The 15,019-nt window shown below is 44.0% G+C and overlaps 1 protein-coding gene across 1 annotated transcript in view; it reads left to right on the top strand.

Moving 5' to 3' along the window:
- Nucleotides 1–15,019, top strand: part of PCNX2 (pecanex 2) — a 291,889-nt gene that overhangs the window by 257,185 nt on the left and 19,685 nt on the right. Inside the window, exons 27-28 of the mRNA XM_010351533.3 lie at nucleotides 834–1,067; nucleotides 2,846–2,958. Coding sequence (XP_010349835.3) covers nucleotides 834–1,067; nucleotides 2,846–2,958 — 347 coding nt within the window. The remainder of the gene's footprint in view (nucleotides 1–833; nucleotides 1,068–2,845; nucleotides 2,959–15,019) is intronic.

The raw sequence follows: 15,019 nt of genomic DNA, 5'->3' as shown, positions 1-15,019 counted from the left end.
TGGGCACTCAGGATTAAGTGTGTGAAGGTTACAACAATTTCACATGGTCCATACTTTCCATAAGAACTGTGTTGTTTTGGCTGGGCACAGTGGATCACACCTGTAATCCTAGCACTTTGGGAGGCTGAGGCAGGAGGATGATTGAGCCCAGGACAAGACCAGACTGGGCAGCAGGACCCTATCTCTACAAAAATAAAAACTAAAAAATTAGCCAGGCATGGTGGCTTGTACCTGTAGTCCTAGTTGCTCCGGAGGCTGAGGCGGGAATATCACTTGAGCTCAGTAGTTCAAGGCTTCAGTGAGCCATGACTGTACCACTGCACTTCAGCCTGGGTGTCAGAGAGAGACACTGCTGTCTGAAAAAACAAACAAACAAACTCAAAACCCTGTTGTTTTTGCTCATTAAATACTCTTTGGATAGGGCTCTGGAGGAGGGTCTACCCCAATCAACCTGGGTTGAATCAGCCTAGCCTAGGACCCACCAAAGCCTGCAGCAACCCCAGCCAAGGATGCTTTTGCGTGCTTCTCTCAGAGAGGACGGGGCTGACTGTCATTCTTCCTCATCACAGAAATTCTGTTCCGTTACATTCTGTTAGCATTACGTTCTTCTCACTTCCCTCTTCCCTATGATAACCCTTAAGAGAGGACATTTTAGAATGTCTGAAATGAGTTCTGTGCATTACACCCAGCAGAAAATACAAATGATCCCACATGTCGGGATTTCATGTCTCTTACTTCCCTGAGCTTTTACTGTCTACGATTAAATAAATAAATAAATTCTTCCTGGCCTTAGAATAGCTGTAAAGGCTCAAAATCTTGCTTTTTCTCTGCAGAGTATAATATACTATATGGTAACGTCTCCCAAACTCTTCTCCTGGATCAAAAACGAATCACTTCTGAAGTCCCTGCAGCCCTTTGCCAAGTGGCATTACATTGAGCGTGACCTTGCAATATTCAACATTAACACTGATGACGACTATGTCCCATGTCTCCAGGGGATCACACGAGCTAGCTTCTGCAATGTTTATCTAGAATGGATTCAACACTGTGCTCGGAAGAGACAAGAGGTAGGTCAGGGAGGTGGGCGCTGGGGCATGGAATGCAAGTTTAATAAAGAACATTATCATGTCCATCTCTTTCTGATATTCTATGGTAGACTTACAACACAGAGGATAGAAACGAGAAGCACTATTTGGATAAATGTTTATTGAAGGTAAGCCAAATTAAATAGGAGAATCAATATACCATGTCTCCAGTGAAGGAGACTTGAAGGTATATATCCCTTTATGCAGTGGTCAGGGCCAGTGCAGTTTTAAGCCTCTATTATAGCTTTTAAACATTTGCAGCTTCTCTGTGCTGGAATCAGGGGGATTTACTGAACATATTGAATCATGGACATGAAAACTCTATTTAGCAATCAGATGGTCCAACTTAACTTCTGTCATCGTTATTTTGTGTGTCTGTGCTGCTATTGCTTATGTGCTGAGAAGACTTCCCTGGAAGTGAATCCTGCCTCTTAGAAATGTAATCAAGAATTATGACAGTTTATAAAAAGAGGAGAAGGGGCAGGGAAGGAGCAGAAGGGGGAGGGAGCAAATGAAGGGAGCAGGTTTACGTTGCTTCTTAGGATTTGAAAAGCTGAGTCCATGGGTCGTTGTTGGAAAATGTGGGTGCAAGTTAGAAACAACTTCCTCAGCAGCTGATGTACTATGTGGCATATGCTAGGCAGAAAAAAACAAACCAGCACACTAGCCAATGTCTGCAAATTTCTTATGGGTGATTAGAAACACGTGGCAGAAGCAGCAGGTGGCAGAATCTGCTTTGTCCAAACCAACCACGAAGAAGGTGTGCTAATAATCTTAATTCATGCCAGGCCTCTTTAACAGTTGAGATATACAAAGAACTGATGGACGTTATCAGCTATTGCTCCATAATGGCTCTGTCCTTTCCTCAGTTGGTTCATGAAATTATTTTATTTTTCTTGCAAAAGATATTTTGACTTTAAATTTTCTCTCCATCCCCCCACTCTCCATCCTCCTCCCCTTCTTAAAAAATCTGACTTCAGACAAATTTTTTTTAAGAGCCAGAGTCTCACTCTCCCCAAGCTGGACTGCAGTGGAACAATCATAGCTCACTGCAGCTTCAAACTCCTGGGATCGAGTGATCCTCCTGTCTTAACCTCCCTAGTAGCTGGGACTTGAAGCACGTACCACCATGCCTGGCTAATTTTTAAAAACTTTTTTATGGGGTTTTGCTGTGTTGCCCAGGATGGTCTTGAACTCCTGGGCTCAAGTGATTCTCCCACCTTGGCTTCCCAAAGTGCTGGGATTACAGGTATGAGCCACTATGCCCGAGCTGAAAGATTAATTTAGTTGTTGATTGTGGACTTACAGCCAACGAGTCAACCCACAGGGCTCCTTGTTACAGGGAGAACAGAGGACTCTCCTTCACATTGGATCCATGCTATTTTTCTCTCCCTGCTAGACCATGCCCCTCCTTTGCATTGGAGAGTGTTAAGGTGGGCACACCCATTTACTGTAATTTCTGCCCAGTTTTATGACCTGAAGTGCCATATTTCAAATCCCAGAAAAGCAGGTCATCAGTCCATGTTGTAGGCCTTTTTCTCTCCTAAAATAACTTTTCCACTTTTATTTTTTTTCCCATGTCCAACCACAGGAGAAACTCCTTCGGGGAGCTGAGAGTTCCCTGTCTGTGGGGTCATCTTAGAGGGGACTGATGACCACGTGGTTGACTTACAAAGCCTACTGTCACTCTACATTTATGGTTCTGTGTTGGTACACATTGGAACTTGTGTGAAAGCTGAGTTAACTTCTTGCTCTTTCAGCCTTCAAAGACCCTGGACAGTGATGAGGACTCTCCCTTGGTGACTCTGTCCTTCGCCCTGTGCACCCTGGGGAGGAGAGCTCTGGGGACCGCCGCTCACAATATGGCCATCAGGTACCTGGGGGAGCAGTTGCAGTCTCTTAGGTACAGGCACCCACTTTTACATGTTTGACGGATTTTGTCAATCATTTTCTTTATTTTGAAGCTGGACATCTTACACTACTTTCAGATAGTTCTTTTCATATAAATTATGTTGGGCCTGCAAGAACATTTTTTTGATCACTGATCTTTTGGAGTATTCAATTTAGAAATATCATTCACATGGAACAATCAAGACTCAGGGATTCTGGGTGTAGGACCTTCTGTAGGTCCTTGCAGATTTGCTGGGAAGATTCAACGAAATCACACCTATGAAGTGTCTAGTGCAGTACCTAACAGAGTTGGCGCTCAATCAATGTTAGTTCCCTTCCCCTAATTGTCTTGATAAATGAAAATCTTCACATCTGAGCTCTAGTCCACACCCTACTTCACCGTGTCTCCTGAGTGCCCAGACAGTGAGTGCCCAATTAATTGGATGCCACTTCTGTTTTTCAAACCCTTTCTTTGCTGGATCTCTCCTCTAAGTAGGTAAATAGCTCACGTCTCTCTTTTAAAGAACGAAAACAAAATTCAACTCTTCTGGCTCTTGGGTACCCTGTGTCACTCAGGTGATGTCGTCCACCAAGGAAACAGTACTCATGCCAAACTGCTCTTATGAATTTCATCAGCCACCCTCAAATCACCCAAATCAGTGGCCAATGCACAGATGTCTGCTTTCATAGCACCTGGGTAGATGATTAAAATAACAAGTTCTTTTGTTGGATCAATTTGAAGTGTTTTATAAACTTCAAATTACAAATATTATTTCAGTTCATATCTAAGCCATTTTCAAAGGCTTTTTCAGTCTTGTTCTTTGTGTAACTTGTTCAGATGTTCCTGATCCAGGCGTTTCTTGCTTGGTCTGCTTTATTTCTTTTTCTTTAACTAAATGCCATGCTTACCAGCTGCTTTTTTGGTGTTTAGCACTATGGGCTGGGGCCCTGAACTCCACCTGCTGACTGGAATCACCTTGATGAGCGGTTCTCAACCCCATGTGCACATTAAGATCTCCTGTCAGGCTTTTAAATATTCTGATGCCCAGGATATTTAATCAATTCCATCAGCACCTCTGTGGTGGAACCACAGATCCCAAGTTTCAAAAGCTCCCAAGGTGAATTCAGTGTGCAGCCAAGCTTGAGAACCACACAAACCTAGAGAGCTTGGAGGAGAAAGGGTGCCTCTCCTTAGCCTGCCCCTCTGGGTTTTCTTCTGTTTGGACTTGCTTCATTGTGTCTGTATTATATTATTGACAATGCACTGCGGAAGGGGTTCTTTTGATATTGAATTGAGTGAGTTTTGTGTGGTTAGGTTGGATTTTAAACTCATTAAGGGCAAAACCCACCTGTCTATTTGTTTAGCAACCTTCAGAGTTCTGGGGTGTCAGGTAAACAAGCCCAGGTAGATTTGTTGACTGTGTTTCTGAATGTCCTTCTTGAAAGGGACAGCTGTGAGTCTACTCTGGTGGCAAGTGGCTGGGAGGTATCATCAAGTAAGAGTTGTGAATTGATAAAGGGTAAAGCGTTGTGGCTAGCAGCACTTTCCATTTCCCTCTGGATGCCTCCGAGCATCCAGAGTCACCTTAGGGACTGGAGTCACCAAGAGGGACAGGCAGGAACCAGAGGTAGTTAGAATTGGTGACATCAATTATTCTTTCAACTCCCACATCTCAGAATTTCATGATCTCTTTTACAGGTGAGACATGCCAAGAGCCTGACCCTTAAAGTCTCATGTTAATGCCTGTTTTAGGCCAATCTTCTGGGAAGGAGCTGGCTGGCCTTCAGTCTCTCCCCGTTCTCCCTGACCCAATCTCACACTGGACTCAAGGCATTCTCTTTGTGGCCATCTGGGACTAAGCTTGATGATTGTTGCAGGTCTAGCAGAAGACTCCTCTGTGGGATTCATAAAACATTACGATGTGCACCCTAAGAGCGGGCTCCTTATTAAACTGTAAGCAGAGAACAGCATTTGAGAAGGGTTTCTTAGGATCTTGCACTTGAAATCACAAAATGACTCTTCAGATATTCGTAGCACCTGGGAAGAAGAATGAAATAGCAAGCTATTTTGTTAGATCAATTTGAAATGTTTTATAAACTTCATATTACAAATATTATTTCAGTTAATAACTAAGACATTTCCAAAGGCTTTTTCAGTCTTGTTCTTTGTGTAAGTTGTTCAGATGTTCCTGATCCAGGCGTTTCTTGCTTGGCCCACTTCATTTCTTTTACTTTAATTAAACGCCATGCTTACCAGCTGCTTTTTAAAACTTTGTTTTGACGGGATTTCCTTTGTTTCAAATAGTTTCTCATACTCGATGTCAACTCTGCTTGCTGCAGACATGGTGATGAGATAACTCTGGGGAGAATCCTCTCAGTATTCTAGGGAAATACTTGATTATTTGGGACTGGTTCACTTCACTGAGAGATTCCACGACATAGAAAGATCCTCCGAGACGCTTTCATTTCAGTTTTTTCACTTACAAAAGGCAACTTCTTTTACATCCCGCCCTAAGCCCATGGTGTGAAGTCCATGAAGTTCTGACCTGGTTGGATGTGCCTGGGGAGCAGGTTGGAGGGGAGGCTGTGGGCGGGGAGGCTGGAGCCTGGCACGGCTCCACCGCTCTTCAACCCACAGCTGGGATTTCTATTTAAACTATTTATGGCGAGGGTTCCATAAATAGTTTGACTTGGAAAAAAAATAGTCTGCAGAGCTCAAACAAACTTTACACATAATTTTTATAGATACTGTTTAGGGAAAAACTCTCAAACCATGTTTTTCCTCTGTTCTCACACAAAAACAACAACCATCATCATCACAGAAGACTTCTGTGGCCCCAGAATATGTTGGGATTTCTCCCTGTAAGAAAGTAGCTCTGCAGTGGACACTAGCTAAGTGTCTCCCAGTTCACTTCTGTCACTACCCAGAGAGGGTGTCAGATCCCACAGCTTGAAGGTGGAGGCCTACACGTCTGGGCTTCCCGAACTTCTGACCGACTGACTTCTACAGGGGTGCCGTGATTCCCTCTTTGGGGTCAATTAATTTGCCAGAGCAGCTTACAGATCCCAGGGAAACACGTTTACTGGTTGATTATGAAGGACATTTTAAAGGATACAAATAAACAGCCAGATGAAGAGATGCATAGGGCCAGGTCTGGAAAGGTCCTGAGCACGGGAGCTTCCATCCCTGTGAAGTTGGAGTGCACCACTCTCCAGACATGTGGATGAATTCTTCTTCACCTTCCAATCTACCTCCACATGTTCAGCTCTCCAGAAGCTCCGGGAACTGTGTTTTATGGGCCTTTTATAGAGCATCACTGGTTGTCCATGATTGAAGCTTGGACAACTGTATAGAAATGTGATGGGTCAGAAAGGGCATTATGTAAACCTAGCAAGGCCTGTGTGCTCAGAGTCTTCTTGGTCTCTCTGTGCTGCATTCCTTTCTCCACAATATGGAACAGGAAGAACCCTTTCTGCAATAAGGGTCTAATGACCCACAGTCAGATTCAAGTTTTGCCTTGGCCAGGTGAAAGGAGAACAGGAGAAGGTCAGAGAGAGATTCTGTTTTGTGAGACCTGCTTCTAAGGCTTGAAGTGCCCCAGCACTGCTACACAGGTTTTAGGAGTTATGAGCCTGAAATTGTGGATGAATATCTATCTATCTATCTATCTATCTATCTATCTGACATCGAGTATGAGAAACTATTTGAAACAAAGGAAATCCCGTCAAAACAAAGTTTTAAAAAGCAGCTGGTAAGCATGGCGTTTAATTAAAGTAAAAGAAATGAAGTGGGCCAAGCAAGAAACGCCTGGATCAGGAACATCTGAACAACTTACACAAAGAACAAGACTGAAAAAGCCTTTGGAAATGTCTTAGGTATTAACTGAAATAATATTTGTAATATGAAGTTTATAAAACATTTCAAATTGATCTAACAAAATAGCTTGCTATTTCATTCTTCTTCCCAGGTGCTACGAATATCTGAAGAGTCATTTTGTGATTTCAAGTGCAAGATCCTAAGAAACCCTTCTCAAATGCTGTTCTCTGCTTACAGTTTAATAAGGAGCCCGCTCTTAGGGTTTTATGAATCCCATAGAGGAGTCTTCTGCTAGACCTGCAACAATCATCAAGCTTAGTCCCAGATGTACTAAGTGATACTGGAGTGATACATTGCTCTGACATCTGAGAAGCCAAGTCCTCCTGTCTTTACTTTCTTCTTGTCTTTTATAGTTTTGTTTTGGCATGCTAGTCTTGCTCATTTTCTTTTCAGGTAAAGTTTTAAATCTCCATTGGAATTTTGAGTGAGACTGTATTTAAGATACAGATTAATTTCAGAAAACAAAGTGAACATTATTTAGTAATATGGTGTATCTTTCTGATCGTTCAGTTTTTTTAATGTTCTTTGGTAACATTTTACCATTTTGTAAATTTCTTAATGAGGTTATTTCTAGGTATTTTATAGTTTTGTTGTGATTGTGAACAGAACCATTTCTTCTGTCACATTTTCCAATTGGTTACTTTCAGTGTACAGGAAGTTATTTTTTAAGATTTATTGCATTCTGGGCACTTCTACTGAACTCTGTTATTAACATAATATTTTAATTAATTATCTGATTTTCTGGTGGAAAGAAGGGACATATCTAAAAATTGTGACAGTTTTGACTTTTTTTCCCAATGTTTATAACTCCACTCTTTTATTTAGTGGACTGGCTGAACATTACAGGTTGGCATCTGTATCAGCACTGCACTGCTGCTATAACAAATTACAACACACTTGGTGATTGAAAGCAGTATACATTCAGTATATTTTAGTCCCAGAGGTCAGGGGTCCTAAATGGATTTCAGCAGGCTACAGTCATGGTGTCTTCAAGGCTGTGCTCCTTCTGGAGGCTCTGAGGGGAGAATTTGTTCCTTTTCTAGAGGCTGCTTACATTCCTGTGGCCCCTTTGATCTTCGAAGCCGGCAGTGGTGCATCTTCAAATCTCTCTGATTTGAACACAGGGTGCTGCCTTCATCGTTCACACTCTTGTTGATAACATTGGACCCACCCAGATAACCTCCTCATTTTAAGATCCTCAACTTAATCACATCTACAGAATTCCTTTTGCCTTGTAAGGTAATCTACTCACAGGTTTCAGGGATTAGGACATGAGCATCTTTGAGAGCCATTATTCTGCCTACCACAGCATCCTCGGCTTAATTCAGGCATTAATGGGAATAAGTCTAATATTTTAGCATTGAAAATGGGGTTTGGCAGCATTACACACGTTTACCTATATAACAAACCTACACATCCTACACATGCGCCATGGAACTTAAAATTAATTTTTAAAATGGGGTTTGGTTTAGGTTTCTATGAAGCCACTTTATACATGCAGGGAGTTTCCTTCTTTTCCTAGCTTGCTAATGCTTTATCAAGAAAGGATGCTGAATTTGTATAGAATTGGGGGGACATAAATCAGATGATATTATTCTCCTTTAATCTGTTAATGTTGTGTTACATTAGCATATTTCCTCAAGTTGAAACACCCTACAATTCTGAGATAAACTCTACTTGGTCGTGATATATTATTATTTTTATACAATGATGGATTCAATTTGCTAATCTTTTACTTAGTATGATTATATTCATGTGCAAAGTAAGAATGGCTCAAATTGTGTGTGTTTGCATATGTGCTCTATGGTTGTATAATTTTAAAATGAGGAGTATGCCCTTAGGTGTACTGTAGGAGACCAAACAAGTCATTGTTACATAGTTAATATTAAAGGACATCAGGTGATGGTGAACTCTGACTCCCCAGGTAGGTCTTAAAGATATGCTGCCTCAGGCTGGGCATGGTGGCTCACGCCTGTAATCCCAGCACTTTGAGAAGCCAAATCGAGATCATGAAGTTGAGAGATCAAGACCATCCTAGCCAACACGGTAAAACTACTAAAAATACAAAAGTTAGCTGGGCATGGTGGCGTGTGCCTATAGTCCCAGCTACTCGTGAGGCTGAGGCAGGAAAATCAGTTGAAACCAGGTGGTGAATCTCTCAGTGAACCAAGATTGCACCCCTGCACTCCAGCCTGGCAACAGAGCAAGACTCTGTCTAAAAAACCGAAAAACCAAACCAAACAAAAACGCTTCACTTGACTGATTTTTGGGGGAAATATCTTGACTTTACAAAAGTGACACAGATTTGATGGATAGTCCTCAAGAAAGAAAAATATATGCATGCAAAATTAGGGAGAATTAGTACATGAAAATTATCTTAAATGAGATGCCATATGCAAGTGAGCAACAAGCTACCTTTATGTAAATTGTCTGTAAATAAAACTTCGATATGTTATGGAGATGGAATGGGTTCACATGGATGCAACAAGAAAACACTAATTTTTTTAGATTTAAGGTTTGAGAGATACCTTCTTGGAAGAACTGTGTCTCCCACTGAAGAAAGCCATCCAGATATAACGGTATGTTTTAATGGGAAGTCAAAATAGTTTCACTGACTGCAAAGCTATGAGATGGCTTGATGGCTGTCTTCAAATATGTGAACGGTGATGAGGCAGATCCTAGCTGATGTTCCATCCGTAGAGGTTAGGAGAAGATGGCTGCATTTTACAGAAGCAACAGGTTTGTTTGTAAAAGAAAATTTGCTGACTCGGAGTAGCATACACTTCCAAGAGGATAGAAAATTTAAAGAAAATTTGATCTTGAAAAGCGATAGGGAAACAAGCCAGACCGAAATGTGCTCTGCCAAGCCCTGGCATGCTGCCTTGTGGCAGGAGGTCACTGTTGTGGTCTGAGGTCACTCCATCTACCATCAATCCACTCCTCCCACCCATGGCGTGCTGAGAAAATATTCTCTTCTGAAATCCAAGATGTCATCCCAACTTTTCCTCCTGAGCTTCCACTGGAGATGAGGCCCCAGACTGGGGGCCAGCTGTTAGTCACAGAGGATCATCTTGTAAAGGAAATTAAGGTCTACTTGCCAGACTGAGGAAACTCAGAAATCAGAATCTAAGGGAGAAATAAAGTAAAGAGGATGCAAGATCTGACCTAGAAGATTAAAATCAGGTTATCAAGCTAAAATCACAATCTCAGAACATGAGAAAAAGATCTACACTTAAAACATAGGGGGGAAAAATGATAGCCTAGAAAAGGAGCAGAAGTTTCTGGGACCTTAAATTCTAACGCAGTGTGGCAAGGCCCCTCCCACCCGGGCCTGGTGTGTGGGCTGTCCTCCCGGTTCCAGCTCCTTCTGAAATGTCTTGGCATCTTAAGGAGACCCCAGTTTCTCTGGTCCCTTGAGTCCAGCCCTCAGACCCGAGAGAGCTTGATCAGAATACGGACCCCAAGCTCCATCACAGCTGGGATCTCTGAAGCACAGAGAAGTGATTTGTGCAGGGTATCACCGTAGAGTCACGCCCAGACTCCTGAGTCCCACACTGTGCCACTGTCCACATCTCCCAGCAGTTCATAGTCATCTGCTCTGCAGGAATGCACTACACTCCCCCCGGCTCTGCATGGACATTTTCCTGAGGTGGCCCAGCTGCTCCAGGGCATCCACCTTCTCACCTACGTACACTTCCTTGTGGACCTGTCCTGTGCTGGGTTGTGATGCTGAGAGCTGCTGATGACACCTGCTGCAGGCATCATGGCTCTGATGCTCAGTGTGGCTTGAGCTCAGGGATGCTTCACCCGTGGGATGACATCTTGCCCTTTCCTGCCAGCCTTTCCCATAGGAGTTGCTGCCACTGCACCCTCCATGCTCAGATTACTTGGACACAACTGCTGTGTCATTCACGACACAGGCTTTGATCCACAGGATAAGGTGAATGCTGGACACTGGGGTGTATTTGGAACTGCCTCCACTCCCTCACCAACATATACGCATTGTCCGCAGACCCCACCTGGGCACTGGGTCCCCCATGGAAAGAAATTCCTAGCAAGACCCTTACCAAACTTCTAAATACACCTGGCAGTAACTGATCTTATGAATGAACACAGAAAGAAATTGATGATAATGAGGTCAAGAGACAAGTATCAGAGCCAAGATTTAAGCGTAGGTTTGGAACTTCTGGCTCCCCTCCCTCCAACCCTGTGGAGCCATATGCTGCCTCTCAGCGCAGCACCTGAACTCTAGAGGAAGTGAAGCACCTTGGAGCTATTTGGGGGACGTCATATGTTCTTAACCGAATGTTCTTTCCTAATGTTCTTTACCAGCTAGGAGAGAGCTGGGATCCCAACCAGGGGTTGTCTTGATTTTAGAGCAAGTGGAGAAACTTCCTGGATAAAGTGTTCATGAAAGCAGTATTAATACACTCTCAGTTCAGGATCTGTGCAGAGTATACACACCAATTAGAAGGGTGAGATGGAGGGTGAGTTCAAGAACTATACTCACAGCATTTTCAGTATTGTGGCTCAACGGAAGCCTTTAAACGGATAAATTCATTCTCACACAGCTCTGAGTAGGCCTTTAAGAAGATAGCTCCAGTTACACATTTTAAAAGCAACTCCATGTTGACTAGAGACGTCTGGAGGCAGCTGTGGGTTTTCTCCTGGTTTTCTTCAGTGTGGCATAAAATACTGAGTATTTGTTCCCACTCATCTTATTCTCTTTCTCAACTTTTTCTGGCCCATTTCTTCTCATATGAAAGGGTTGTAATAATCACATCATGCATCCATGAGAATGAGAGGAACCAATGGAATGGAAAGCACGTAGTAACCCACAAGTCACCATACGTAGGGTGTCCCCAGGTATGGTGGCTCACACCTGTCATCCTAGCACTTTGGGAGGCCGAGGCGGGCAGATTGCCTCCACTCAGGAGTTCAAGACCAGCCTGGGCAACATAGTGAAACCCCGTCTCTACTAAAATACAAAAAATTAGCTGCGCATGGTGGCATGTGCCTGTAATCCCAGCTACTCAGAGGCTGAGCCAGGAGAATTGCTTGAACCTGGGAGTCAGAGGTTGCAGTGAGCCGAGATCGCGCCACTGCACTCAAGCCTGGGATACAGAGCAAGACTCCATCTCTAAAAAAATAAAAATAAAAACAACAAAATAAATGTAAGGTGTCTCCTGTTTCACTTTTATTTGCTCAGAGATGGTGCTACTCATCTAGAACATTGTGGTGTTTTTTGACTTTGTGTGTGTGTGTGTGTGTGTGTGTGTGTGTGTGTGTGTTAAGAGAACAGGGCATCTCTATATTGCCCAAGCCAAAGGACAACATTAGTACAACAAAGAACAACTTACTTGAACTCCCCACATTAGCCTTCTGCATAGCTGAAACTACAGGCATGGGCCACTGTACACACCTTTGGATTGTTATTTTTGTTTGGGGAACTGCAGCAGGAGAGTGTGATCAGGAGCATGGGATTGACTGTGAAGCTGGTGTGTGGTTACGGGGTTCCATAGAGAGGAATAAAGCACACATGAAGAGAGCTTGCTGCAGTCCCCGAGGTGGGGATGCTGTCCGGGCCTGGGACAGTGGCTTAGCTAGATGGGCATACACACACTCTCTGAGTATTTCTATTACTAATCAGTAAACACAGGAAACCCAGCCTGCAAATCACACTTAATTGTTTACATATGCTCTACAAGCATTTCATTTACGGCAATGCGCAGCAGCAGACGGCACTTCACAATGCTAATCTGTATGTAACATAGTATGTACAGGCCTGTTTGGAAATTAACTAAAATTAACAAACCAGTCTTTGTGCTGGGGATCCCCCGTGAGTCCTGCAGAAAGTATCCCCACATTAAAGCTGTTTCTCTCTGAATCCTAAGGTTCATTAAGACTTGATTCAAGATAAGGACCCCATTGTCCAATACATGAAGCCCTTCTCCTCCAGTGCTATTCTGTCTTTCTGAAAGAGCAGGGTTTCTCAGCAATAGCACAATAGACATTTTGAGTTTTATGGTTCTTTGTAGTGGGGGCCGTCCTGGGCATGGTGGAAATGGCCCCAGCCTCCAGCTAGAGAACAGCTACTTCCAAGAAGACTGTAAACAACTGTGCTTCACACTGAGGCTCCAGCCTCCCCTCTACACGGACCACCACCAGCTATGTCATTTAATAGGAAGCTGGGTGAGGAATCAGAAGGACAGCAAGTGATGGATTCATTCTGTGCTGAGTAATGCAGTGATACATCCTACGTTATGTACTCCAGCGTTTTCCAGTTAAAAAGGAAATGTACTCAAGTGTTAGCTCCCCATCGTCATCTGAAAGCGTGACATTTTTCTAGTGCTGTTTTAATTTATTACAGTATTTAGCACTTCCATGGTGCCATGGAAGCTGGTGCCAGGTTCTCTCAGTGCCATAGTCTTTGGTCTTCTATGCATGGACATGCTCCCCTAACACGTTTACACATGTGCCAGCTTTCTTCAGGGCCCTGCCTGCACTCTCTGCCCCCATGTAATCCCACAGCACTGACTTCCCAGCTAAGATGACCTGCTTCATTTACATCCTCCGCAGGGGTGGGAGTGGGGGCTGTTTTAGTTCCCAGGAAGGCCAACCTTGAATGACTCAGAGGCAACACTATTTCCCAGTAATAAAAGCCCAGCTCCAGCTGTTGGCCTGAGGGTGGGAGCTGGTCATTTCTCAATAGAGCCTTAAAAAGATGTAGCCCTGTGAAGCTCCAAAACAGAAATGTGCTGCAGGTGTCCTGCAGACCTCTGCTGTCCCCCGCCCCAGCTTGGCTTGTCACAGCTCTCCGCCTTCCCCATCTTCATTCTCTCCAGGGAAAAAAGCCAGGTAATGAAACACCTTCCTTTTAGGATGCCTTGATCTCTAAGGTGCTGGGGATAATATCCCCAGTCTAGTGGAGTTTTAACTCAGACTTTGTTTTCTACATTGAGAACTATTTCAATAATAGAACAGCATGAAGCACCACAATGTGTCATTTTCTCTGAAAATAGAAATGACAGGGAAAATGTCCATTGTTGGTGGCCTTAGATGGAACTCAAGCCTCTTAGAGAGGCTCCTGTGGAGGCTGCCTTCCTCCTGCTGGTAAGTGAGGGTTGACGGCTGCCGGGCACATGCAGCTAGGCAAACACCAGGCGGATGCCTGCGATTCCTGGCTCTTCTCTTTTGTCTGCGGATGTTGCTCTGGGTATCTGGGTGTTCATCTTCCTCTGCACCGTCCCTATCTCTACATCTGGAGAAAGCTTTTTCCGTTATGTGTATGCAAGGCCATTCTGAGCAAGTCTTATGCCCCTCAGAATCCTTTCCTGAGTAAACGCCACCCATTTTTCAGGAGTTAGCACTCTCATTTTCGCACTTAGCTCCTATCTGATGCTGAGAACATTTCCAAATGTTTGCCACCGGGACCAGGTAGCGCTTATTACTCATGTTTCAAAGCCTCCCTTCTCGGCATCAGCCTTTTGGCAGCCTACCTCTGCTGTCATACAACAGCCCTCCTGGTGCCACCTAGGCAGTTGCTAAAGCTCACAGCCCCAGGAAACTTTAGATAGCTTCTTGGATCCCTTTCTGGAAGGTTCCAGGGTCCTCTAGGCCACAGCACTCCGAACCCCACCTGACCAGCCGCTGGCTGCTCCCGTTTCCCACAGTCTGCTCTGACACCGGGAAGCCCCAGCAGCCTCTTTCTCAAGGGAGTCCTGGATATTACCACTATCATGTGGTACATTTCACATTGAAATGCTAAAATAGCAATCAGTGGAACTATTTCCCTGATGTACAGGTCTAAAGCTCTGTGTTGAATCAGAAGCCTTGCTCAGTGAGCCAACTCATTAAATCCTTAGGAGCAGCAGCCCTCAGAGACTCCCTTCACACACATGCCCTGATCATCCTGTCCCAAGCCGGCCCTGTCAGGGATGCTGGTTCTTATACCTGCCTCGTAACTACCTCTCAGGGATGTGAGAGGCAGCTGCAATAGAGAATATTTATAGAAAGAAAACAAAGGAAAGAAATGAGAGACTGTTCTCCCTCTCAGAATGCAGGATGAGTCGCTTTCCCAAAGCTACACCCCAGGTTCATCCAAAATTTAAAGGCCCCAGGCTCTGGGAGATTTCCCTTGGGTGATACCACTGTTCTCCATCCTGGC

The sequence above is a fragment of the Saimiri boliviensis genome, chromosome 14, assembly GCF_048565385.1.
Source record: "Saimiri boliviensis isolate mSaiBol1 chromosome 14, mSaiBol1.pri, whole genome shotgun sequence".
NCBI classification, from domain to species: domain Eukaryota; kingdom Metazoa; phylum Chordata; class Mammalia; order Primates; family Cebidae; genus Saimiri; species Saimiri boliviensis.
This window is presented reverse-complemented; position numbering and strand designations above follow the sequence as displayed.